Here is a 25,859-nt window from a genome sequence, read left to right on the forward strand (position 1 = left end):
TAGGCCATGCTATGACTGCGTCACACACAGCAGCCCATCAGTTCGCAGAGAGATGCGTTGTGCGTACACGAACTCAACACCGTCCAGTAGACGACAACTGCCAATGGCCCTTCACTAATTTAGCAGAGAGAAAATACAGATGATTGATGTGTTACTTGCGGACAACAATTATCGAGGTTTGCTTTTTTCTTTTTCCATCATTGAGGCAAGCGTGACACTAAGTGGGACTTTCCACCATCATGCTGCATGCTATCATGACACATGATGCCGGGCTTGTCGTAAGCATCAGGTGTCACGGGATGTCAGGTGTCATGGGATGCCTTGTGCGTCGGCTGTGCAGGCAGAATTTTTATTGTAATGATACCCACCACTATTTGTAATTACCTCAACATGGTGACTGTGACAGCGACACACACACACACACACCAACCCGCATGAAATTCTTAACATTTTTGTAAAGGCAGAAAGACATCCGAGAGAGGTTTGACACACTGAGTTTACTTGTGTCAGTGCTAATGAGGATCCTTCCTTCCTCCACTGTACACATGTGCTATATGCTATCATCCAGGTGATTTACATGCTGCATTCCATGACAAACAAAGATTCACAGATTTTCCTACTGTCCAATTATCCTCACCTAACTGTCCGTTTGTATTGTTTTCCCTCAGCTGGGACATACAAGGAGCCGTATACGGGACACAGTGTGGCGAGATCGAATCGGGCTCGGCGTTGGTGTTTGAGATGGACGGTCGAAGGAGAATGTGCACGCCCTATATCGACAGCACCTCATATGGAAACCTGCGCTTCCACTTCTCTATGGGTACTGAAAATAAGCATTGATTATGTCATGGAGCTTTACATGTAACGCTCCATACATGTGACTGAAAGTAACACTCTTCCTCAGGTGGTGGTGAGTGTGATCCTGGGGACTCACATGAGCACGATGTAATTCTGTTTGGAAGGTCGGAAGGCAGGAGAGAACATGTTGTCCTTGAAACCCTTCCACATTCTTCTTACAGGGTGAGATACATCCACAAATATACCATATACAGTGAAACCACAGCTTACGAACACCTTACCTTGCGAACCTTTCGATTTACGAACGTCAAATTTATGAAAATTAAACCTTGAAATAGGCACTACTTTTCGTGATACACACCCACCACGGCTGGCGGAGTGATCTTTGGATCTGGCGGAGTGATCTTCGGATCTTCGGCGAAAGCACACGACCGAACAGCTCTCCAGCCGGCACACCTTTCCACACCCCCTCTCTCTGAATTCACACGTTGATCGCCTCCGAGGAGCTTTTTGCAGATAATTTTACTATTAGGAAATGAAGATGATCCCCTAATAATCACCGTTGAGGAGAAGAAGGAGATCATTGAGAAACACGAACGAGGTGTGTGTTTGTGGCGTCACATGTGCACACCGCGGCTGTCATGTGAATCTCAGCCTGACACATCTCTCACGCTGTGTGTCACTTCCCTGAGAGTAACTTTCTACGACCATTCTACTAATAAAGAACCCGGTACCGTTCACCATTGCTACCATCCTTCGCCTAAAAGCTTTACACAAAGGCGTTATTTAGTCTATGCTTTCACGTGACTAGTGACACCAAAATTGTCATGTGTGAGTTGACAGCTCGCGACCTCCGCCAGCCGAAGAAGACACTTCAATTTCATTTCATTTCAATGAGTCGCTGTCACCTCACCAGTGACATGATTACAATGTATCGTACCTCGCTGTGTCTTGTGCTGGCAAGTGCAACAGTTTGCTTTGCCCGAGGTGATTGTTAGCCGCGATCGCGTAAGTTTGGTGCTTTCCGGGATTGTGAATGTGCGTGGTGTGCGTGTTGATCCCCTCATCACCGATACTGGGACATTTCAACGAGTCGCTGTGACCTCACTAGTGACATGATTACGACGCCTCACTGTGTCTTGTGCTGGCAAGTTCAAGAGTTTGCTTTGCCGAGGTGATTGTTAGCAGCGATGGAGTAAGTTTGGTGCTTTCCAGGATCGCAAATGTGCTGGATGGATCGCCCCGCCCGCCTTCTTTTGTCGCGTTTTATTCCGCGTCCGTGGAATCATCGGACTCGCGCCTTTTGTTGGAATAAAATCTCTGCCAGCACCTACGGGACTTGAAGTGGATGCAGATGACATCGAGGAGCTTGTTGCTGAGCATAATGAGGTCCTCAACACAGAGGATTTGATATGCCTTCAAGAGGAGAAGCAGAAGCAGGCCATCCAGGAGTTGATGTGCAGGATTTATTGAACATTTCCATCCAAAAAAGGCTATGAAAATCATCAACAAGATGAATGATAATGTGATGCCTCGGTTTCATAAGATCTTACAAGTCAGAAAGCAACAGGTGTCAATTAAGAGCCATCAACGACCATCACAAATGTAAATAAAGTTACTTTATTATACAGTGCAGTGTATTTCTTTCATTACAATACAATAGTGCATTTATTATACATAGAATAAGTTATGATGTGTGTAGTTTTAAGGCTTATTTAGTTGAAAATTCTATTTTATGGAGAACTGGGAATGGATTATTCTCACTACCCACTCTTGAGGACTTGCACACTGCAAGAATCCAAACTACGGCTCGAAACATCCTACTGGACCCTCCGCACCCTGCCCACCACCTTTTCCAGCTACTCCCCTCAGGCAGGCGCTACCGATCCATGCGCACCAAATCCAGCGGACATTTAAACAGCTTCTTCCTTCAAGCCATTAACTCTTTGAATTCTTTGAACTCTTTCAACAGTAGCCCAAATGGAACTGTATAGTGCCACTTAGCATTTTTTTGATGATGATACTAGTGCAGTGTGTTCTACCGGAAACAAATTCCTTGTGTGTTCTACATACTTGGCAATAAAGATGATTCTGATTCTGATACTGATTTTAATGGTTTCCTATGGGAAAAAAAATTGGGATACACACTTTTCTTATCTGGGAACGCCCTCATCGCCCTCTATCTGGGAACCAATTGAGTTCGTAAGCCAAGGTCTCACTGTATAAATATGTACTGTAATTTCCAGACTAAAGAGTGCATCTGTTATAAACCTCACCCAGTACATTTTTAAAGGAAAAAGCATTTTGTACATACATAAACGACACCTGTCTATAGGCCGTATGTTTATAAAGAAAGACGATACACAGAAAAAGTTTAAATGGTATACCTGAACTTTTCTTCCAAACAGTGCCTGTTACGCGTTAGCAACACAACAAGTATGACGGTAGTAACACAGCCCGAAGACGGCTGGATCTAAAAACATGCCGGTAAAAGTCACAGAGACACAGCAGTAACACAACAGCAAAACGTTAGCACTCGCTAACAGATCTGGGTACAAAAACATACCAAGTCACTGAGACATGGAAGAAACACATTCGCACTCACTAACAGGGCTGGTTACAAATACATAGCAAGTCCCTAAGAGCCGTTCTCGACTTGCTCCTGTGCACTGAAGTCTTTCTCCTGCGTGTCGGATTGGAATAGCGTCACGTGTTCCTAGCCCCACACGCGCTCATTCTCTCTTTCGTTGTGGCATTAAGTGTCACTTCCTGAGGTAAAGTCACTCCCGAGCTTGTGCTGTCCGCTCCGTCTCGCTGCAGAGCGGCTTTTTTAAACCTGTTGGTAATGGTTGATTTTTTTTTATATATTGCTCCACACTCTCAGGATCCACTGGCAAAAGTTGCTCTTCATATACGGACAGTTTTGGTAAAAGATTTATCTCCGCTGGTCATCCAAACCTCTCATTCAACTTAATGGCCCACTTTAAATGCACGATTCACACGCGAAGTTACATTCAACTTGCGTATATTCATATACGCAAACAAATATTCGCCGTCTCTCTCTTACCTTTAGTGCTCGAGCGCCACTGGGGGGCCATTCGAAAAAAAATGCATAAATTGGTCGCATCGTTACATCACGAAATGTATTACGGTACTAACTATAAATAGACTATAATGTCTGACCTTGAGGTGGTTTTTCTATTGTCGTTTGAATCAGGATGAAACCTTAACTAATTTTACCAGTTGAGCCCCAACATCATGATTGTCTCCAACATTTAAAACTTGGTTGTATACTGCCCCCACAGGAGTCAACCTCGACATTCCAAAATGAATAATTTCCTAATCACTTCTCGTAACTCTGACTCCTCATCATTCCCTCCATATCTTCCCTCTTAGACCCCGGCAGTGGTTTCAGTGGCACTGCCATCTGAGCTGCAAACACCAGTCACCCAATTCTGCTTGGAGCAGCACTCGCACGGCGGGGCCAACCGCCATGTGTGGGCCGTGGACTTTATGCAGTTGCTGCCCGTGATGCCTGGCACATACACGCATGTTGTTCAGTTCTCCATCAACCTCGGCTGCGGCTCCTACCAGCCCGCCAACAGGTGGGGGCCATCTGGAAAACACGCTTGAATATTGGTTTTACACTAAGTACAACCAACCCAAAGAAGGTCTAAAATATTAAATACAAATGTAGTGAAATACAACCTAACTGTACTTTAGCAGTTGTTTCTTTGCTTATGATGAGAGGGAGGAAAATGGAAATAAATGTGGCTTTTGGCAAAATCACATATGTATGAAAGTATTTTTATTCAGTCAGTTATTTTAAATCTGGTCACTGCAGTGATCCAACACTGTCTTACTTTTAATAAATGACGCTTTAGCAGCAATTACTGTATTTTGATATGTAAAGAAAGTACCCGGTGAGAAATTATCCAACTGTTGTTACATTGAGACCTACAATAAATGCAATGTTGTGGAGACACATAGTATATGTCAATCATCATGGGATAACTGCCACTATGTTTCCGAATGTTTCAGTGTCAGTCTTGAGTTTTCCACCAATCATGGTCTTTCTTGGTCTCTGCTCCACACTGAGTGTCTACCGGAGCTTTGTGCAGGACCTCACCTACCTCACAGCACTATTTACTCCTCTGACAACTACAGCGGGTATGACTCACCACACAGACTCCACGTACAGTGCGAAATGCATTATCTTGAACCTTGTTTTGGATTTCCGCAGATGGACTAGAATTTCGATCCCTCTGCCCAATGCGGCCCTGACAGAGACCACCCGCTTTCGCTGGAAACAGTCTGGCATCGGATTGGGAAACATGTGGGCCATTGACAATGGTCAGAATTAAATGCACATTACGTATTGTTTCCCACAAATGTTTTAAAAAAAACATGACAAGCTTTTCGATTTCCTTTTATGGTAACAATCACAAAACATTAATTCATGTCTTCTGATACAATTCTGGGTCTTTCAATGTCCATGTGTGTTCTTCAGTTTATATTGGTCCATCCTGTCTGCGCTTCTGCTCTGGAAGAGGACATTGTTCCCGCACAGGCTGCAAGTAAGACCTTGCTGTCTAAAGGACAAAATGTTGCATCCCATTACCGACATCAAGCCTTGTGTTACCATCTTGAAAAATGTATTATATTTATTAATTTGTCTTCATTGATTGAAACTGTTTGTACTCAGATGTGACCCAGGTTTCAGCGGTCCAGCCTGTGAGCTTGCCTCCCAGACTTTCCCAGCTTTCCTGTCCGAGGGTTTCTCCAGCCCACGCCTTTCCTCCTACCACAGCTTCTCCTCCCTCCGAGGAGCGGAGGTCAGCTTTGGCTGCGGGGTTCTGGCGAGCGGCAAGGCGCTGGTCTTCAACAGGGATAGCAGGAGACACCTGGTCACTGCACCGCTGGACAGCTCTCAGGCCAGGTAACTGATGAATCGGCTCTCGGTATTACACAGGCCTCCTCCGAGGAGGAACAATTCTCTGCACGAGCACTACAGGACACCTAATTTCTCGGTTGTTTTCACTTGTGATTGATCCAACAGATGCTCGCGCCATTCGGCATCCACTCTCCCGTCACACCGTCTTTCAGTCATATTTATTGTGCACAGTGGGGGATGGGGAGAAAGATTGTGATGACAGGATGGACTTCGGTTGAGAGGGCGGCCAGGAAAGGATGAGCAAAAACGTTTGATCATGATGAAGTCAGAAACGGCATCTGTGTTAGATTGATTATCCCTGTTGCGGCTCTCTTCTGTGCCACCTGATGACCATTTTTAATGCCAATTTTGTGACTCACTGAGTAAGCAGCTGGCTAAAAGAACAATCAACTCTGCTCATGAAAGACCAGATCAGCCAAGGACGGAGAGGTGAAGGATTGTTGGCTTTACAGTGAAGATTAGATATTATACTAAATTATACCTCATAGCAGGACTATTATCTCTGCTTAAATGGGAACTTGAGCCTCACATAAATATTCACACTAACCGTGGGTGCACTCGTATGAACTTGGACACTTTCCATTTGGCTTCACTATCGTTCCTTTAACCGTCATATTATGTTACGGGTCAATTTCGCCCGTTTCCGTTTTTGTGTTGACTAAAGCACTGGATATCCTTTATTTTTCTTTTCTTCAAAGCAGTTCTAAAATATCCCAATGGGATAGAAAATATGTTGTCTCTCTTTTCAAGTTATGTTTATAACATCTCAGAAACACGAAACAGTCAAATAACTGTTTTGTGCGGATGTTAACATACGGGTAAAAATGACCCACAAAATAATCAACGTGATTTTTTTTTCAACATCGGGTTAATTTAAGTCTTCATCTCATCCATCATTTTGATGCCCCCCACAATCTCTGACTTGTTTTTTCTGTAACCGCCTCATCTTCCCTGAGCACACTCCATCTTGAAAAGCTTTTTACTTTCCTTTCATTCAGCAACTTGACTTTGTCACGATTTGTATTTTTTTTATTCCAGTGTTGCATCTTCTCATCTGTACAGATACCTCCAGTTCACCCTCCGACTCGGCAGCCGAAGTACCCTGAGTTCCTGCCCAGCTCCAGATCAGGCAGGAGAGGGTGTCCTGTTGCATTACTCCACAGACAACGGCATAACCTGGACTCTGTTGCAGCACTACGCTTACCAAGGATTCCATGAGCCAAGGTGTGTGTGTATGTGTTTAGCATCTCAGTGGGAAGCAAAGACTTTATTAGCACTCATATCCGCAGTACCGATGGTGTGCTTACTGTGTGGTCTACCGGGACTCATAGAGGCAGTTAGTGCCATCTATGTTTACAATGAAGACAAAATAGGGCACTGAAACTGCCAGACAAGGGGAAGTGTGTCTGACTGCTGCATGTAGTGGAAACAAACAGACAAGTTGAGGCTCTTACTTCAATATAAAAACAGCAAGAACCATGAACCCCAAATATATGTGGAATTAGTATGGCTCCTTGCGAATATTGTGATTAATATTCCTTTCATAAGTGTTGTCACCATGGCTCATTCCCAAGAAAGAAAATATTGAGAATTACAACTAACTATTTTTCCTTTGGCTAGGATTGTGTCTGTTGAGCTCCCAGCTGGTTCTCGAAAGTTTGGTGTGCAGTTCCGCTGGTGGCAGCCTTACCATTCTGGGCGCGGTCACGATGTCTGGGCGGTGGATGAGATCAGCATGACGTCCGTACTGTTCAACACAATAAGTCTGGACTTCAGCAACGTGTTGGATGTTACACAGAGTCTTGGTTTTTACCTTGGTCATGTCCAGCCCTACTGCCAACATGATTGGACGCTCAGGTGGGTCAGGGTTTTTTACTGATATCACCTCCTGGCTCCCTCGCCCAAAAAAGGCTTATAAAAGTTATGGGTTTTCTTTCATGTTTGCATCCAGTTTCTCTGGTGAGCCCAGCTCTGGTTCCAGTAATCGCTATGTGGAGACTCAATCAATGCAAATTGGCGCCTCCTACAGTCTGGAGTTTTCGTTGGTTATGGGCTGCGGTCGGGAGTCGTCCCCTCACATTGACACTCAGGTCCGCCTGGAGTTCTCCACCAATCACGGCCTCACTTGGCACCTAGTGAAAGAGGTAAGGAAATATATATGTTATATATTATATTCATAATAATGGGTTTCTCTCATGAAGCCCATTAAGGTTGTTTAGAAAATTACATTACTCTTAAGAATAGTCGTGTCCTCTCTTCTCATCTCTCGTTCTCTATCATTTAGGCTTGTCTACCCGGCATGCCAAGCTGCTCTGAGTTTACGGCTCCCAGCGTGTACCACCCATCAGAGTTCACAAAATGGAGACGCATTACTCTGTCTCTGCCTCAGAAGACATGGTAACTCAACTCTGTGTGAACGTCACACACTACTAATATTAATAGTAGATGTTGAAGTAACAGTACTTCCTGCTTACTCCGAGAAAATACATCTACATTATATTTGTATTTATCCCAATTTACTCTTCATTCACTTCTTTTACAATCAATATTGGTAAATATACAAAAGATAATGAAACTCTCAATTCTGCCGAATGCCGTCTTTCAAGGTTATGTCGCTGCATCAACAAGGTTATTTTTCTGTTAACCTAGCAAAACATGGCAGTTCTTTTTAACAGAACTCAGCCTCTCGATGTGTTTGTTTCATTGGTCACATCTCCTTTTTATGAAGTCACACTAAATGCTATTACAGTATCTCCTCTTGTTATACTTTTTAGTGCCATCGGTATTCGATTCATTCGATTTGTTTTTTGGGCCTTTCAGCTTGTCCCATTAGGGTGCCTCAATCAATTGGAGATTACAAAAAAAGGATCAGAATATATTTGTAGGGGTTAATAACATGACACGAGAGCCTCCTTTGACCCTGTATATAACTTCTAGCCCGCAAAGCATTCCATTATTCGCACAGTTGCCATTGCCAAACGCATTATGAATCTGTCATCTCTTCCGACATATGATGATTGCCTGCGCCATCAGCTATAGGTTGCACGTACATCAACACACATGAAGCAGTACGCAGAACACTCTGACCTTCAAACCATTCTTACTTAGGACTTATAGAGAAGCATCCTCTAATCTCCTGCACTGTGGTGACAGGTCAACCGGGTCACGGCTCTCATAAAACAGTCGTGGTCAATAGTCAGTCTGAGGTTATTATAGGGTCATTTGTCATGGTTGAGCAGGTGCACAAGCAAGCACAATATTTATCCTTTTCTATGTTCTGCTGCAAAGAATAATTCCAGGAATACATATTGATGTAATTGATATTAGACAGTTTCTCGAGCAAATGTAGAATTTTTGTGTCATGTGAAGCATATGTTTGTACCATTTGTGTTCAGGTCCAGTGCAACACGCTTCCGATGGATCCAAAATCACTATGGAGAGCAAGATGAGTGGGCCTTAGATGACATTTATATTGGCCAACAATGTCCAAACGTGTGCCACGGGCACGGCTGGTGTGACCACGGGCACTGCAGGTCAGCGTTGGAAGTCACTAAAATTGAGATACATTTTTTTTATACTGTATTTTTGATACAAATGAAACACTTCTTTGACAGGTGTGATGACAATTTCTCTGGGACAGACTGCTTGCCCTCCTCCCCGCTCTCGTCCAGTGTCCTCTCAGACTTTGAGTCCCAAGATGCATTGCTGTCCACTTGGCAAGAAGTGATAGGCGGAGAGGTGGTCAACCCCGATGTCGGATGTGGGGTTGTTTCATCTGGTTCCTCCCTGTACTTCAGTAAGGTAGGCAGTAAGGAATCACCTTAGCATATTGTCGACCACTTTCAAATGTTTAAATAAATATGAACTATAGCTTATTTAGAAGTGGTTGGATGTTTGGAATACAGTTCCAACATACTCGGTTCCTCTTTTGTTTTTTTCAAAGAGATGCTATTTGTAATCAAGAATGCATTTGAATTTCTATGCACACTCACTTTAAAAGGAAAACTTTTTCTGTTTTTAAATGTTCCGTGGTTCCAAACAATCATGTGTCATTGTAAATTTTTGTTTGACATCAGGCTGGCCTGCGGCAGCTGGTGAGTTGGGACCTGGACACAGAATGGGCGGAATTTGTGCAGTTCTACCTGCGTGTGGGTGGAGACTGGGTAGATTGCAACCAGGCTGACAGCAGGGAGGAGGGAGTATTACTCCAGTATAGCAACGATGGAGGCATCACCTGGGGCCTCATTGCCGAGATGTACTTTGCAGACTTTACCAAGCCTCGGTGAGATCAGCGGCGCTTAGGCTTAACATAACTGGTCATTTCAAACCAATAATGTAAATCTTTTCCTGAACAGTTTTGTCCACTATGAGCTTCCTTTGGCCTCAAAAACACCCTGCACTAGATTTCGCTGGTGGCAGCCTCTTCACTCTGGGGAGGGCTATGACCAATGGGCATTAGATGATGTCATCATTTTGTCTGAGAGAGAGAAGCACATCATACCCATAGCCAGCCCTACTTTGCCACAGGTGCATGACTACATTTGTATCAACTCATTCACTGCCATTCACGAATTTATTCAGGAATTGAAGACATGATGTAGAACGCCATTCGCGAATTTGTTCGGGTTTTGTTTTTCCTTGCTTGGGTGTCGATAAAGCGCTTGGCAGACCTCTGGCAATATTTTTCCCCCTCCACAAGGGGCAGCATTTCCCTTTTTCCATGTTAGGGCTTTGTTCCAGCTTTAGCGGTTATTAAAGCGCTATATAAACCAATATGTATATATTGCATTGTATTTTGCACAACCGCCCCAATTTAAAGCTCATCTAACTCCAGACCTATATAATTTAGGAATTAATTATTTTTTTCTGATGAAAGAAGGGAGTCGACGGTTTCTTACACTGTATTGAATGTTTATGGAGTCCTATAACTCAAAATTCTGTGGGTCCTGGAATTCAAGTGACAATGACAAAAACCTTGGCACTGGAGTGGACACATTCTTGCATGTATGGCAGTGAATGAGTCAAAAAGGAGTGGATTTCTTCAATCCATCCTGTAACAATACGTGGAAAAAAGACGTGCACAGAATTTTTTTCTTATCATGACATGTTTCTACTAACAACTAAACCTCATCTGGTAGAACTTCTATGAGAAACCTGCCTTCGACTACCCACTGAACCAGATGAGTGTGTGGCTGATGCTGGGTAACGAAGGCATGGAGAGAGACGGCAACGGCAGCTTCTGTGCTCCGACCGCATCTTCCATGGTGTTCGGGCGCTCCGATGGGGACAGGGTGGCAGTCACCAGGGACCTTGCCCTGCGTCCTGGCTACACTCTCCAGTTTAAGGTGAAACTTCGGAAAGTAAACATACTCACATTTCGAGCCCATCTTGCCGAGACTGGTTTGTTTGTACAATGCTGTTAACTGTTTATCGTTCATTTTGTTTCCCCTTTGTAGTTAAACATAGGATGTGAGCCAGAATTCAGCGTGTCTGCCCCCATCCTGCTGCAGTACTCTCATGATGCAGGTCGCACTTGGGCCTTGGTTAAGGAGGGTTGTTACCCTGGATCCCCGGGAGCTGGTAACTGCGAAGGCAGTGGGCGTGAGCTTCGAGAACCCACCGTGTACAACACCGGGGACTATGAAGAGTGGAGCAGGGTCACCGTGGTCATTGCACGCAATGTTGCAGCCAGGTAGCTATGGTAACAGGTGTCCACTGGGATCTTTTGTCGGTGTTCCCTACGTATGCCCCCGAGAAGGTTTTACATTGTCAAGAGTCCTGGTATAATTTTTGCACAACTTTTCCCATTTAGCTTTTAACAAGAACATTAGTTCAAAAATTTATTTTTACAAATAACTGAATGTATTACTAACGTAATCAAATTTACACACGTATTTGTTTCACAAAATAATGTATTGCTAATTCTAAAAAATACAATTAGGGAAAGAGAATTAATCATAATGTCTCATAACATTTTTTATAAATCAAATGTGGCCCTTGAACGCAAACATTTGGTTTAACCCTGTTCCATGGTGTACTTATAGGTAACTTTTCACACATATACTACATCCACAGAAACCTTGATGTGCTTTGAATCGTGTCATGAATCAATAAATCGTTCATCTCGGCCCTCAAGTGACCATTCATTTTCAATTTACCAAGACATTATTGACAATAGAACAGTTTGAGGATGGCCTTTTTAATCCAGTCTGCACCGGTCCCACCTCTGCTGCTTCCCATTTCATATAGTTTTGACAGGCTATGCATATTGCTGTTATCTTGATGAATGCGTCTTATTATGCGTTGTTTCCATTCCTCCAGTAAAACACGGTTCCGCTGGTTCCAAGAGAGCAGCATTTACAGAGATGCTCCAGCTTTTGCACTGGATGGAGTGTACATCTCTGAGCCATGTCCGAATCACTGTGGCGGACATGGTGATTGCATTTCCGGAGTCTGCTTCTGTGACATGGGATACACAGGTATGAGGACTGATTGAAACAGCAAAGTGGAATCGTTAGTGACTTTATGTAGTAAACCTGAGTTCTTATTTTTGATTTTTTTCCCCCATAGTGGAGCAGGATAGCTGTGTTCCATCTGTAGCAGGTCCCATTGAGCTGAGTGAGGGTTTTGAGGGCAAACTAAGTCCACTTTGGCAGAGCCTAAGTGGAGGCCAAATAGGAGGTGGTTGTGGAATCATCAGTGAGGGCAAGGCACTTTACTTTAGCAGCCCTGGAAGGAGGGAGGCTCGCACAGTGCCCCTGGACACTACCAACACTCGGTGGGTGGATTCCACTCTTGGTCATTCAGGTTTTTGAGCCAACTCACTCCATGTGAGAGCATAATTTCAAATCTTCTCATGTGAACAGGTTGGTGCAATTCTACATTAGAATAGGCAGTAAAAGTTTGGGACCCACTTGCACCAGGCCACGCTCACGCAATGAAGGTATCCTGCTATAATCCCAAGACTTCGCATTGTATTCATTATAGACCACATCTATAATGAAAATTGTCTGTCATTTGCGTTTTTCTATTATGATGTACTTTTTTCATTTATATTTCTCCTTAGGTGTTCTTGTACAGTTTTCCACCAACAATGGCGTCCAGTGGCAATTCCTGCGGGAACTGGACTTCAGCTCTTTCTTGGAGCCTCAAGTGGTGACCATTGAATTACCACCACATGCCAAATTCTCTTACACAGTGTTTCGCTGGTGGCAGCCCCAACAAGGTTAGTGCAATTGTTACACTCATACTAAAACTACTCTCTTTTTTTCTTTTATTTATTGCATTTTTTTTCCTGTCATGTATTCAGGGAAACACTCAGCCCAGTGGGCTCTTGATGATGTCCTAATTGGTATGAACGACAGCTCCAGAACTGGTTTTCATGACAAATATGATGGCACCACACCTCTGAGGCACAACTGGTACCGCGTTCAAGGTGGGGAGGTGACTGTGGACTGTTTATCTCTGGACACGGCTCTAACTTTCAACTCGGAAGCCATCGATAGTGAGTCACACAAACAAACTCCACACATGCATTCAGAGGACTTTCCATTTCCATTTTCTATTTATACAGCAGAGTGAGAGAACAGTAGTCCAATGCCTTGAGAGCAGCATAACTCACAACAGGCTGAAACCAAATCACCCATTTACTGTGGCACCATGAATGGCACATTATAAATGAGGCCAAACTTGATTGAACATCCTGCCTTTTTTTATGAGCGCACCAAGCTGTGAGCGCATTTACTTTCTGTAAATAATGCTTTCAAAGTGTACTTATTCTTCCGAAGTGCACAGCATGAGTTATTTGACAACATCTACACACACAAAGACCCTGCGAGTACCCAGGAAGCATTGTATGTCACCTTTGATAGCAGTTTCCAGTTTTGAAAAACAGCTGCAGTCGGTCAGACTTCTTGCTTTCTTTATTTACCTGAGTATGCAGATGCCCTTAGGAATTTGTTCACTATATGAACAAAATTCTTCCATCTACAAGATATGCAAGTTGATGTTTCCATGCTTTGCAGAGAAGCCGAGGTATGCAGAGAGCTGGGACTTTGAGGTTTCAGGTTCTTCCTTCCTGCAGTTTGAGCTGAGTATGGGCTGCAGCAAGTCCACCTCCTTTTCCCACGGTGTGCGCCTCGAATATTCCACAGACTGTGGACGTCATTGGTCCCTGATTACCCCGGAGTGTGTTCCTCCAGCGATCGGTTGTGCTGCTTACACTCAGAGCTCCATTTATACGTCGACACAGCACAAACACTGGAGAAGGATAACTGTGTACCTGCCTAGTGCTGCTAAGTATGCACTACACACAAACTGTTTTTACAACTCCTTTTTCACCAGTACATTATATTTGTTTATATTGTTTTCTGGCTTCTGGTACCTCAGTTCTCCAAGGACACGATTCCGTTGGATCCAAACCCATTTTACTCCAGGTGCTGAAGGTTGGGCTCTGGATAATGTATTGCTTGCCCCCGGTTGCCCTTGGATGTGCTCTGGACATGGTCTGTGTGACAATGGATGCTGTGTGTAAGTCAGAGAAGAATGCTAAGTTAGTTAAGTGCTCACTCTATGTCGCTACATTTATGTTGAGACATTCTTATCCCGTCTAAGGTGTGACAAAGGTTATGAGGGTGCACACTGCGTTCCCTCGGTGTCCCTCCCGTCTGTTTTGAGGGAAGATTTTAATGACCACCTGCAGCAGGAGACATGGCCTGAGGTATATGGAGCCGAGAGAGGAACTCTGAGTGGGGATCCCCTTAAATCTGGAACCGCCCTCATCTTTAAAGGGGTATGCCCGTCTACAAAGTCAGTATTCCAGTTTTTACTGTTGAAAGGCACCTAAAAATGTTTTCCGTCTTTGTAGGATGGTCTGCGTATGATAGTGTCAAGGGATCTGGATTGTACCAACACTCTCTACATACAGTTCTCCTTCAAGTTCATCACAAAAGGTATTTGATTGTTTTGTCTTGTTTGTTTCATGTTAATTTGTAATGTTGGTTTTTTTTCCGTAGGTGTACCTGAGCGCTCCCACTCAGTGCTGCTGCAATACTCTGTAAATGGGGGTATCAGCTGGCTACTGTTGGATGAATTTTATTTCCCAGCTTCCACAGACACTCTGTTCCTCCACTTGCCGCTGCCCGCCAGCGCTCAGACCAATGCCACTCGCTTCAGACTCTGGCAGCCTTATAACAGTGGTGAGGAGACACATTAGGAATCCCAAATCCCCTTTGAAAACAGAGCCACTGAACTCAAACCAATTGAATCCACCTGGGATCCTCATGTGGCATCAGTTCAAATTTCATGTCAATATGCATTCAATATTTTCAAATATTATAGGTATGCGTGTGAAAAACGCCTGAGAGGCACCTGAGCGTTAATTTGTTTCATGTTTTATCATAGCAATGTCTTCTTGTCCATCAGGTAAGAAGGAGGAGGTGTGGGTGATAGATGATCTCATCATTGATGGTAGCTCCTTGCATAACCCTGTCGTGGTTAGAGACAGCTTTGAAGAGGGCCCAAATGAGTCCAACTGGCTATTCTATCCAGGGGGCAATACCGGCCTCTATTGCCCCTACCAGAAGACTGGCTTGTAAGAAAAGTGTTTCACCTTGAATGTTTACAAAGACAATGTCTCATTTTGCATATTGCTATTTTTGATCAGTAATCAGTGAACCCAAGGGTGATATGATCTCCAAAATGGATGTTTTTAACCTTGACTACTCATTTGGTTTGTGTGTCTGTGTTCCAGAGAGGAGGATGAGTCAGCTATGGTGTTTGTCTCCAGCGAGCTGGGGGAACACTCCATCACCACCAGGGACATTGATGTGAATGAGAACACAATCATCCAATTTGAGGTACACAAACAGTCTTGATGACGTCTTTCACTAAAGTAACAATCAGCACATCCAATGAAGGCATGAATCACCGAGGGCAATTCGGGCTGAAGTCTTGTTTTCTCCACAGATAAATGTCGGCTGCACGGCTGAAAGCTCTTCAGCCCATCCGGTGCGACTTGAGTTTTCCAGGGACTTTGGTGCAACATGGCACCTTTTGGTGCCGCTTTGTGCAGGTGGGCCACAGCCGTCTTCGCTATGCTCGACCGAGCTCCACCCGGCCAGTGTCTATTTCCCGGGCACCACACAGGGCTGGAGGCGAGAGGTCATACAGTTTGGTAAACTGCGTCTCTGCGGGTGAGCACCAGCACATCATCACCAGTTTTTTTTATATATCTGTCTCCACTTTCCATCTACTATTTGTCCTCATACTTTGTCCCTACAGATCTGTAAGGTTCCGTTGGTATCAGGGCTTCTTTTCAACTGGTTCCGCTCCTCCTACATGGGCTCTCGACAATGTCTATATTGGCCCTCAGTGTCAGGACATGTGCAGTGGCCATGGAGCTTGTGTCGGGGGCACACATTGTATGTGTGACCCCGGCTACTCTGGAAGTGACTGTTCTGTGCCAGATATCCCTAACCCCGACCTCCTCAAAGAAGACTTTGAAGGTACAATGCAACAATATCTAATGAGTCATGTTGTGATTTTGTAACATTAAAAAAATGTTTGTATTGTATTTAGACGGAGCAGTGGATGTGGATCTTTTTAAACAGCTGAGTGGTGGCAAACCATCCAGAAAATGTGGTATTATGTCCAGTGGGAACCATCTGTTCTTCAGTGAAGAAGGACTGCGTATGTTGGTCACTAACGAATTGGACTTGTCTAATGCCAGGTATTGTTAGCATTCTTTGTCTTGCAATATCGCCATTTTGTTACTTGGAAATCGATGTACAGAATTTGGAAGGATTGTAATCAGGACTCTCAATGGCACCAGGTTTGTTCAGTTCTTCCTCCGTCTCGGCTGCGGTAAGGCAGCGCCGGACCCTCGCTCTCAGCCAGTTCTGCTGCAATACTCCCTGAATGGAGGTCTCACGTGGGGTCTCCTCCAGGAATTTCTCTTCAGTAACAGCAGTAACCAGGCTCGCCTGGTCGCCCTAGGGATTCCACTGCGCGCTCGCACTTCTTCCACTCGCCTGCGCTGGTGGCAGCCCTCTGAGAGTGGACAGTTTTATAGCCCATGGGTGATCGATCAGGTACTGTGTGGCAAGAAGAGGACCATCAATGGGTCTGACTCAATCAACCAAACATATATTTACATTTCATGTATTTTAACTTTCTTCAAACATCAGGTAGTAGTTGGTGGTAGCGCCAGCGGCTGGGGACCACTGGAAGATGATTTCTCCTCGATCGATGCACGCTCATGGCTTCTCCACCCAGGAGGAACTAGAATGCCAGTTTGTGGTTCGGATGGACCCGCTTTTGCTTTCATAGAGAAATCCAACACCCGCTACGCAGTCACGACTGATATCAGTTTGGGACAGGATGCCTTCATCCAGTTTGACTTTTCTGCATCCTGCTCTGTAACCAACTCCTGCTACTGTAGGCAAAAAAATGTGTAGATAAGAACACTTTTTGGCTGAAAAAATAAGCCTGAAATATATATGACATGTTTCTGTTTCTTGAATGTGTTTTTAGATGTGGAGCTGGAGTACTCTCTGGATTTAGGTCTGACCTGGCAACCTGTTGTTAGAGATTGTTTACCGACAAGCCCTGACTGCTCCTCCTACACCTTGCAGAGGCTGCTCGTTTCTGATACATACAACAAATGGGGTCGGGTGACTCTACGTATCCCATCATATGCAAGGTCAGCGCTGTTGCTTTGAGTGTATAGCTGCTGCTGGATTCCCAGATTGTCTCTTCATTGGTGCCATTTTCAAGATGCTGTTTTGCACAATGCATATACTGACACCTACTGGAGGCATGTCTTTCACCTCCTCTTTCAATCCCACCCTTATGTTTGTAGGTCTCCAGCAACAAGATTCCGTTGGTTTCAGCAGGCACCGTTTGACAAGCAGCAGACCTGGGCCCTGGATAACCTCTATATTGGAGATGGCTGTCCAGATATGTGTTCTGGACATGGAAGTTGTCAACAGAGCACCTGTGTGTAAGTAACACACCACTGTGTTGCTGATGATGGATTTACACTGCATGGTATAAATGGCGCAATTCAGATATTTCGCCATCAAAACTCAATACAATGTATAGGGGTAGGGGGGAGGGATGCATGGAATGAGATATGTTCAGATCGTATCAGGCCTGTCCTAAATGTGAATAAAAGTTTGATATGCATCCAATGGAAAGCACAGATTTGGCTTGACACCAATCTGAACGTGTCATCAAAACACACTGATCTGGGATGTATACACAGCAACAACACAAATAGACACATTAAAATTGTGCACATCCCTGGCTTAATCGATTAAAGATGCTCTAAAAATTGTACCATCCATTTTCTGAGCATGTTTTATCCACAACAGGGTGTGCTACAGTCTATCCCAGCAGTAGGCAGGTTACAGGAGTGATTAGGTTGCCAGTCAATAACAGGGCACACATACACAAGCTACCATTCCTGCTCAGAATCACTCCTAGGGACAATGAAAAGGCCTCTGGTGTATGTTTTTTAAGATGTGGCAGGAAGCCAGAGTACCTTTTTAGAGGGGAAGCACATGAATAACTCAAGTGCGCATGACCCCCTACAACTCATGCTCAATATGTACCTGCACACAATAGCCAAACGTACCCGTGATAAATGTCAGAGCTCGAGAGGCTCTTGCTGACATTTGATTTGCTTTGTATCAGAAGCCTCAATGTCAGGAATTGACTGATTTTTTTTCAAATTGTTATAATTTCCTCCATCTTGATGAATCACTCATATCCAAATCAGGTGTGACCCACAGTGGGGTGGTGACTACTGTGACGAGCCGGTAGCTAAGCTCCCCTCCCAGTTGAAGGACAGCTTCAGTCGGGCTCCTTCTCTTGGTCACTGGCACACACTCACTGGTGGTAAACTCAGCACCGTGTGTGGAGCCGTGGCATCTGGATCCGCTCTGCACTTTAGTGGTGTAAGTATTTTCCATCTCGATGTTGGTTTTCTTCATTTCACACCAATATTGCTTTTTCTGTGCCTCTACAGAGTTGCAGTCGTCAGTTGGTAACAGTGGACCTCAACCTAACCAACGCCGAATTCATCCAATTCTACTTTATGTATGGCTGCATGATCCCTCCTAGCAACCGTAACCAGGGTGTGCTCCTGGAGTACAGCTTGAATGGAGGAATCCACTGGCATCTGCTGACGGAGATTTTCTATGATCTGTACACAAAGCCTGGGTGAGTGCCTTTATAGCAAATGATTTCAATAAATGGAGCTACAATACCCATATTTAGCAATTTGCTACTTTGTTTTAAAAGTACAGTACTGTATTTGATATCATGCGTTCAGGTTTGTGAATGTTCTGCTGCCTCCTGCTGCCCGACAAGAAGGTGCGCGCGTGCGTTGGTGGCAGCCGCAGCACGACGGAGTGGACCAGAGTGACTGGGCTTTGGATAACGTCCTCATCGCGGGTTCAGACTTGCGGGTGCAGATTTCGGACACTTTCGGAGGTGTGGCACTGCCGAACCACGAGAGAACTCCTGCTGACGAAACCTCAGAACCAAACAGTGAGCTGGGCGAGCTCAAGGAAACTCCAATCGGTACAGCACACTGTGTTGAAGAACTCAAAGCTTCATTCTAACTAATAAGAAAAGACTAATGGCAGTTTTTTTTTGTTTTGTTATCAGTGAGTGACCATTGGTTGTTCTCCGAGGACTGCTCAGTGCAGCGTTTCTGCAGTTCCCCCGATGGTGTGATGGCATGTGGAAATGATGATGGAAGAGAGGTTTATGCTGTCACGCATGATATAATCCCTGAAAAGGGTTGGGTCATGCAGTTCAAGGTGATTCGTGAGCAAAAAATACACCCGCTTACTTTGCGAAAGGGTCTGCCACACTTCTGTTTACCTTTATGTAGAATTGATTATTTTTTTAAACTACACGCTGTCCTTTTAGGAGTGTGATAATAATTTGATTGCAATCAATTAACAAAAACAAGATACCGTATTTTCCGGTGTATGTGGCGCACCCAAAAGCCTTAATTTTGTTCAAAAGATGCCCAAGCGCCCTATACGCAGATGCACCTTATATGTGAAGTAATATTGAGTCACACCAGGTCTCGCAACTACTGTCAGCAGCCAGTAAGCCCCGCCTCCACTGTAGCACCTGATAATGTGGTGTTCCTTATACAGTATTTGGAAAACCTTTTTCATTCATTGAAGGTGCACCTTTTATATGGAAAAAGTTTGAAAATATACCATTCATTGGGGGTGCGCCCAATACTCCGGTGAGCCTTACACACCGGAAAATACGGTAATCAAAACCTCATTTATAAAAAAATAATGAATGTCTAACACCCTTGTATATTATCAATTATTTCACACTATCTTAAATAAATAGACATTCATGAAATGTCAACTTAAAATATTTATTTTTTTATATATAAAATATGATATGCAATACAGTAAAGTCTCGTTATATCGATATCGGATATATCGATAGTCCCGGTTATATCGATACTATTTCTATGCACGCACGGAGAAAATTACATGCAAACAGGGTCGGATATATCGATAGTCCCGGTTATATCGATATTTTTTCGGACTCCCTTGAATATCGATATAATGAGACTTTACTCTAATTCAAATAGGCAGAACATACTTTATTGCAACAAAAATTGCTGGACTTTGAAGGGCCAAATTAAAAAAAACTGAAGTGGGTCGTTCGTGGCCCGCAACACATGCTCGGTTACTCAAAATTTGAACATCACCAAAATGGAAACAATTCTGGCAGCCTGGCGACCCAGTGGTTAGCACATCTGCCTCTCAGTGAAGCGATGAGACCGGGTTTAATTCCAGCTCCGGTTTCCCTGTGTGCAATTTGCATGTCTTCCGGGTCGTCCCACATTCCAAAAACATGCATGGCAGTCAGATTGACAACTCTGTACCCCACCTCTCACCCAAAGTCCGCTGAGTTGGCCTCTTGCTAAACACATGACTCTAATTACGACAAGCGCAATAGAAAATGGATAGGTATCATGTCTTTGCTCAAGTGTACCATACATTACAGCTGCTTTGTGCATTTTCACTTCCCGGCACCAATCACTCATGTTGCAGCAACAACATTTCAAACTTGTGTCCTACAGATTGCGGTGGGCTGCGTGTTGCCAGATCGTGCTGCGCACAGACAGGTCCACGTTCAGTACTCCGCAGACTACGGTGTGACGTGGAAATACCTGGTTCCTCAGTGTTTGCCTGCTGATCCCCGTTGCGGTGGACACATCTCGCAGCCGTCGGTCTTCTTCCCCGCAGAGGGATGGAAGCGAGCTGTCTATCCCCTGCCCGACGGCCTCGCTGGCACGTAGGTCAAGATATTACTAAACATGCAGCGCTCTTAATATTTCATTCACCGCCACGCATGAGCTACATTATTCAAAGATCTATTTATTGTTCCAACATCAATTATTTAAACTTTTGTCAACTAAATCTTGGAAAAGCCAGATGCATGTTGTTCAACTAAGCTCCCTAAGCGACCCAAAGGATTCAGCCTGCTTCTCCTGTCCTGTAGTTCAGTGCGCTTCAGGTTCTACCAGCAGCACTCAGACGTTCAGTGGGGTGTGGAGAACTTTTATGTCGGGCCGGCTTGTGAAAGCCATTGCGGTGGACATGGCGACTGTTTGGATCAGCGCTGCCTTTGTGAGCCAGGATTCACCGGACCTAACTGCTATGCCAGTGCAGCGTTGAAGGTAGCATCTTGCTTTTCAAATGCTTCCACTTATCAAAATAAGAACATTGCATTCTTCTGAAAATCCTAATGCATGAAATCAGATGGATGGCGACAAAAATACTGACACAATGCCACAATACTTAATAATACAACGAAAGGTAACGTTCCCTCTTGAAGACATGTTTGCTTGAGTATATAGGTACATCTCAATTGAGAAGAATATAGTACAGTATAAGTAACATACAGTACCATTTATTTTGGTAGTTCATTTCCAAAAAAGTTTGTCAAATATAGGCAGCCTAAAATACTTTCTGAGTATTGTTTTTTGTTCTAATTCCAATGATTACATTTTAAAGAAACCCAAAAAGCACAATCTCAAAGATTATAGTATTACATTTAAATCATTTTAATACAGAATTTAAATGGGAATTGTCTTTCTGAATAGTATTTTCTTGTGTGTTTAACTCATTCATGCCATTACCGAATTTATTCGTGAATTAAAAAGCATGGCGTGAATTTCTTGAGGTTTTGTGAGGTCAGACCTCTGGCCTCAGACCTCATGTTTTTCCCTCTCACGAGGGGGCAGCATTGGCCTTTTGTATAGCTGACCCTAATTTCACTGCAGATAACTCTAGAACCAAATAAGCTCGACACAAACCTTTTGTCACACAAACCTTTTGTCACCCTTATTTCAAGCTCAGCTAACTCCAGACGCATATAACTTGGGAATTAATTATTTTTTTCCTGATGATACGAGCGTTTAAGGTTTCTTACGCTGCATTGAATGTTTGTGTAGTCCTAAAACACAATCTTTTGTGGGTCCTGCAATTTTAGTGAAAATGATAAAAACCCTGGCACTGCAGTGGACACATATTTGCACATTGTCTGGCAGTGAATGAGTTAAGATAATATGAGTTCCACATGTCACATGTATAACTGGTCACCAGATCATAAAAACCCATAAACAAGTCAATATTGACTATGATCTGCAGTTTTCCAAAAAGTATACTTTGACTGATCCCATTTCTCTCCCGGCAAATTGCCGTTTTTGTGTTTATTATGTTTGTTAAAGTCATTATAAGTGCCTTGCACGCTGGGTCAGAGAGGACAGTAATTTCATCTGTGCTGTATGTCATGCATATTAGCATATTTGACAATAAAGCTGACTTTGACATTCGTCTCAAATAGTTATGTGTGGAATGTCCAAAAACAACAATATGTGATGAAATTTTTTCAGAAATACTGGCTTTGAAGAAATCCTTTTGTCATAGGCATTTTTGAAGGAACGTTTTGACTGGGAAGGAGCGGCCGGGCCTCAGTGGCACGTTCTTGAGGGAGGTCGACCTTGCACGGACTGTGGTGTGTTGGTTGAGGGTACCGCCCTGTATTTTGGAGGAGCTGACGCCAGACAAGCTGTTACTGCTGACCTGGACCTTCGGGGAGCTAAGTTAGTATTTGGTCAAAACACATTGCAAGTTTATTTGTTTCTGACAAGTGCACAAGCTTACAAACATGTCCTAACATGCTATTGTTCCGCTTAATTTCACAGTCACATTTCTCATACACACCTCGACTCTGTGTTAAACTGTCGCGATCTGTTCTGTGGCCATAGGTTTGTAGAATACTGGGCCAGAATTGGAAGTGAAAATAACATGTCCATGTGCCACCGCCCAACATGTCGAAAAGAAGGAGTGCTGTTAGACTACTCTACCGATGGAGGTGCGCTTTAAAACACGTTATATCGCTGTCACCTTTTTGCCTCCTGCTCTACAAACCTGTCCGTATGCTCCTCAGGTGTGTCGTGGATCCTACTGCATGAGATGGACTATCTCAAATACGTGTCTGTAAGGAGAGATTACATTGTCCTACCAGAGGGAGCCCTGACCAACGCCACTCGTCTTCGTTGGTGGCAACCTTTTACTGTTTACTCTGGCTTGGCCTCTCCCAGCCTGGAACGTGCCCAATGGGCCATAGACAACGTCCTAGTAGGCGGGTCAGACATCAATCCGTCAAGTCTGCTTGACACTTTTGACGATGGTAAGTCTATGAAAAAAAAGTGCATTGGTCAAGAACAAAGCATCCTCCTTGATGTTTGATCTTGTTTTCTAGAAGGTGTTTCTCATGAGGAAAGTTGGAGCTTCTACCCAAATGCCGTGCGAACTGCGGGCTTCTGTGGTAATCCCTCATTCCACCTTTACTGGCCTAACAAGAACCAAGACCAGACACATAACATCCTCGCCACTCGAGAACTTATAGTGCAGCCGGGATATATTTTACAGTTCATGGTATTAAAGCAATTCAAAATTTCTAGAATCAACTCTTATCTTGATTTCGTTTGATGTTGATCGTCTCACTGTTTTAGATAGTGGTTGGCTGTGAGGCAGACACATGCCAGGACCATCATTCTGTCCTGCTGCAGTACAGGAAGGATGCAAGGTAGACCTGCGACATAGCAATGACCATGTTTGATGTGGAATTGAACATTTGTCACACGACTCTTTCAGGTCTGACTCGTGGCAGTTGGTACAGTCTGAGTGCCTGCCCTCTTCAGTCAACAACGTGGGATGCTCTCCCTTCCAGTTCCACGAGTCCACCATTTTCAGTCCGGTCAACAGCTCAACATGGACTCGAGTCACTGTTCAACTGCCTGACCACATCTCTTCAGGGTAACGCTGGACAATTGAATCCGCTGAACAAAATGGCTGCAAACAGGGAGGAGTTACAGTAGCATATAGAAACTGTCAATATTGTCCCAGAATGGAAATAAATAATGCCTGATTTGAATAACGTCATTGTCCAGATCCGTAAATAATATTACAAATCTGATTTTTCTGAAACAAATTAGATGTTATTTACTTTTTTTAGAAGCCATGCCATGCAGCCATAATTCATTTTTCTTCTGGTGCAATTGTATTTTAACACGTCAACAATGTATTTTTGTTCCGCCCTTTGTGGTGTGTTGTCTATTTCCAGGGCGACTCAGTTCCGCTGGATTCAAAAGGAGGGATCAGGGGAGCGTCAAAGCTGGGGAGTAGACCGCGTTTACATCGGCGAAGCCTGCCCAGGAATCTGCAGCGGACGCGGCTACTGCACAAGTGGAGTGGTCTGCATCTGTGATGAGGGTTATCACGGTGGGTCAAAAACACATACTGTACCTGCCAACTTCTGAAACCAGAAAAGCCTAGTAATACGCCGGAGTCCAGGTTACTGCCAGTGTCTGAAACTCATGGCAAAAAGTTAGCGGACACCAGGGCAGACAACTCTCAAAAGTTGCCCGCCCGGCCATAAAATTCCCTGCCTCATATTTCACAACTCAAAACCCAATAAGACAGTCACAAAAAAAACATTATTGCAAAGTATTAAGGATTGTTTTTGTTAAGGATGTACCTACCACAAATGCTCCCTTGCTTTATTTATCGTAAATATCCCTTGCTGCTGATTTTGCTCCAGTTGGTTGTTTGTCCATACACTCTTCGTCATTTTCCACACTGCAATGTTTGCATTGCGTCCTCTGGTACAAGCCGCGTGAATCCTTCTTTCCACGTTTAATGTGCGTTCAATTTCTAAGCACCTTTCAAAACTCTCAAGTACACTTTACAGTCACACGGGCAAATGTACTTTTACATTTTGTAGCGTCATAAATGTTGTTAGCTTCTTTTGAATCTTTCTTCTGGGGCTGAGGTTCTGTGCATCTACTTTGGAAAATGATATGCAAATGCACGACCTTATAACGCTCGGTAAAGTCCAAAATCACGAAGCAGGCTACTGATTGGCTGCTGTGCAGAGTATGCAAATTGCCAAACAAAACGAAATTCAGACATTTCCAAACCAAATGAAGATTTCGAAATCGGAATAATTTCTTCTGATTTCGAAATCTTCGTTCAAACGTTTGCTTTATTAAATAAAGCAAACGTTTTATTTGAAAAAAAATCTTTCGTTGTTGTTTGTTTTTTTTTTTTTTCTTGAAGAAGTTGTCGGCCACTCGGGCAGAGACGTTTTGTAAGTTATTCGCCCGACGGAAAAGTTGCACGCCCCGGGCAGACGCTATTTCGGACACTTACTGCGTATGCGCAAGTTGTCTGCATTTCCGCTTGTTCACATTTTTTTTAATCATTTCAAATATTGTATGGCATACTGCAACGTTTATACGGGAATTGTAATCATTTATACGAGCAGCTATTAGCCAAGATTGACAGGTATGAAACTCAAACTTGCGTCATTTTCACCTTTTCTTGAGCGAAGTCTAACTCCTGGAAATGCTCGGGAGTATTCTTCACAAAATGACTGTAATCTTCTTTTACTTTTCACACCTTTTGTTGATTTCTCTCTGGCAGATGCCATTACATGACAATGATAAGAATGACGCTAACTCTTGAGTCTCGATTCCAGGAATGAG

General features: G+C 43.8%; 1 protein-coding gene across 4 annotated transcripts in view; it reads left to right on the top strand.

Moving 5' to 3' along the window:
* Nucleotides 1-25,859, top strand: part of reln (reelin) — a 91,323-nt gene that overhangs the window by 55,143 nt on the left and 10,321 nt on the right. For all 4 annotated transcript variants that reach the window (XM_088996563.1, XM_088996564.1, XM_088996561.1 and 1 more), the window contains exons 12-60: nt 669-820; nt 905-1,020; nt 4,195-4,403; nt 4,840-4,968; nt 5,042-5,151; nt 5,309-5,375; nt 5,504-5,737; nt 6,815-6,976; nt 7,373-7,609; nt 7,704-7,896; nt 8,037-8,149; nt 9,148-9,285; nt 9,367-9,553; nt 9,829-10,034; nt 10,108-10,279; nt 10,891-11,097; nt 11,209-11,444; nt 12,074-12,231; nt 12,323-12,530; nt 12,619-12,695; nt 12,819-12,977; nt 13,062-13,256; nt 13,777-14,050; nt 14,141-14,281; nt 14,366-14,543; nt 14,619-14,703; nt 14,767-14,949; nt 15,176-15,344; nt 15,504-15,609; nt 15,719-15,945; nt 16,034-16,257; nt 16,331-16,481; nt 16,584-16,842; nt 16,939-17,188; nt 17,285-17,453; nt 17,613-17,753; nt 18,534-18,711; nt 18,783-18,976; nt 19,089-19,339; nt 19,427-19,581; nt 20,883-21,097; nt 21,305-21,482; nt 22,735-22,910; nt 23,076-23,182; nt 23,258-23,500; nt 23,573-23,748; nt 23,826-23,899; nt 23,968-24,129; nt 24,437-24,594. In XM_088996563.1, coding sequence (XP_088852689.1) covers nt 669-820; nt 905-1,020; nt 4,195-4,403; nt 4,840-4,968; nt 5,042-5,151; nt 5,309-5,375; nt 5,504-5,737; nt 6,815-6,976; nt 7,373-7,609; nt 7,704-7,896; nt 8,037-8,149; nt 9,148-9,285; nt 9,367-9,553; nt 9,829-10,034; nt 10,108-10,279; nt 10,891-11,097; nt 11,209-11,444; nt 12,074-12,231; nt 12,323-12,530; nt 12,619-12,695; nt 12,819-12,977; nt 13,062-13,256; nt 13,777-14,050; nt 14,141-14,281; nt 14,366-14,543; nt 14,619-14,703; nt 14,767-14,949; nt 15,176-15,344; nt 15,504-15,609; nt 15,719-15,945; nt 16,034-16,257; nt 16,331-16,481; nt 16,584-16,842; nt 16,939-17,188; nt 17,285-17,453; nt 17,613-17,753; nt 18,534-18,711; nt 18,783-18,976; nt 19,089-19,339; nt 19,427-19,581; nt 20,883-21,097; nt 21,305-21,482; nt 22,735-22,910; nt 23,076-23,182; nt 23,258-23,500; nt 23,573-23,748; nt 23,826-23,899; nt 23,968-24,129; nt 24,437-24,594 — 8,489 coding nt within the window. The remainder of the gene's footprint in view (nt 1-668; nt 821-904; nt 1,021-4,194; nt 4,404-4,839; nt 4,969-5,041; nt 5,152-5,308; nt 5,376-5,503; nt 5,738-6,814; nt 6,977-7,372; nt 7,610-7,703; nt 7,897-8,036; nt 8,150-9,147; nt 9,286-9,366; nt 9,554-9,828; nt 10,035-10,107; nt 10,280-10,890; nt 11,098-11,208; nt 11,445-12,073; nt 12,232-12,322; nt 12,531-12,618; nt 12,696-12,818; nt 12,978-13,061; nt 13,257-13,776; nt 14,051-14,140; nt 14,282-14,365; nt 14,544-14,618; nt 14,704-14,766; nt 14,950-15,175; nt 15,345-15,503; nt 15,610-15,718; nt 15,946-16,033; nt 16,258-16,330; nt 16,482-16,583; nt 16,843-16,938; nt 17,189-17,284; nt 17,454-17,612; nt 17,754-18,533; nt 18,712-18,782; nt 18,977-19,088; nt 19,340-19,426; nt 19,582-20,882; nt 21,098-21,304; nt 21,483-22,734; nt 22,911-23,075; nt 23,183-23,257; nt 23,501-23,572; nt 23,749-23,825; nt 23,900-23,967; nt 24,130-24,436; nt 24,595-25,859) is intronic.

This window comes from Hippocampus bargibanti, linkage group LG05 (genome assembly GCF_051943395.1).
Source record: "Hippocampus bargibanti isolate YZ-2025 linkage group LG05, ASM5194339v1, whole genome shotgun sequence".
In the NCBI taxonomy this organism is placed as follows: domain Eukaryota; kingdom Metazoa; phylum Chordata; class Actinopteri; order Syngnathiformes; family Syngnathidae; genus Hippocampus; species Hippocampus bargibanti.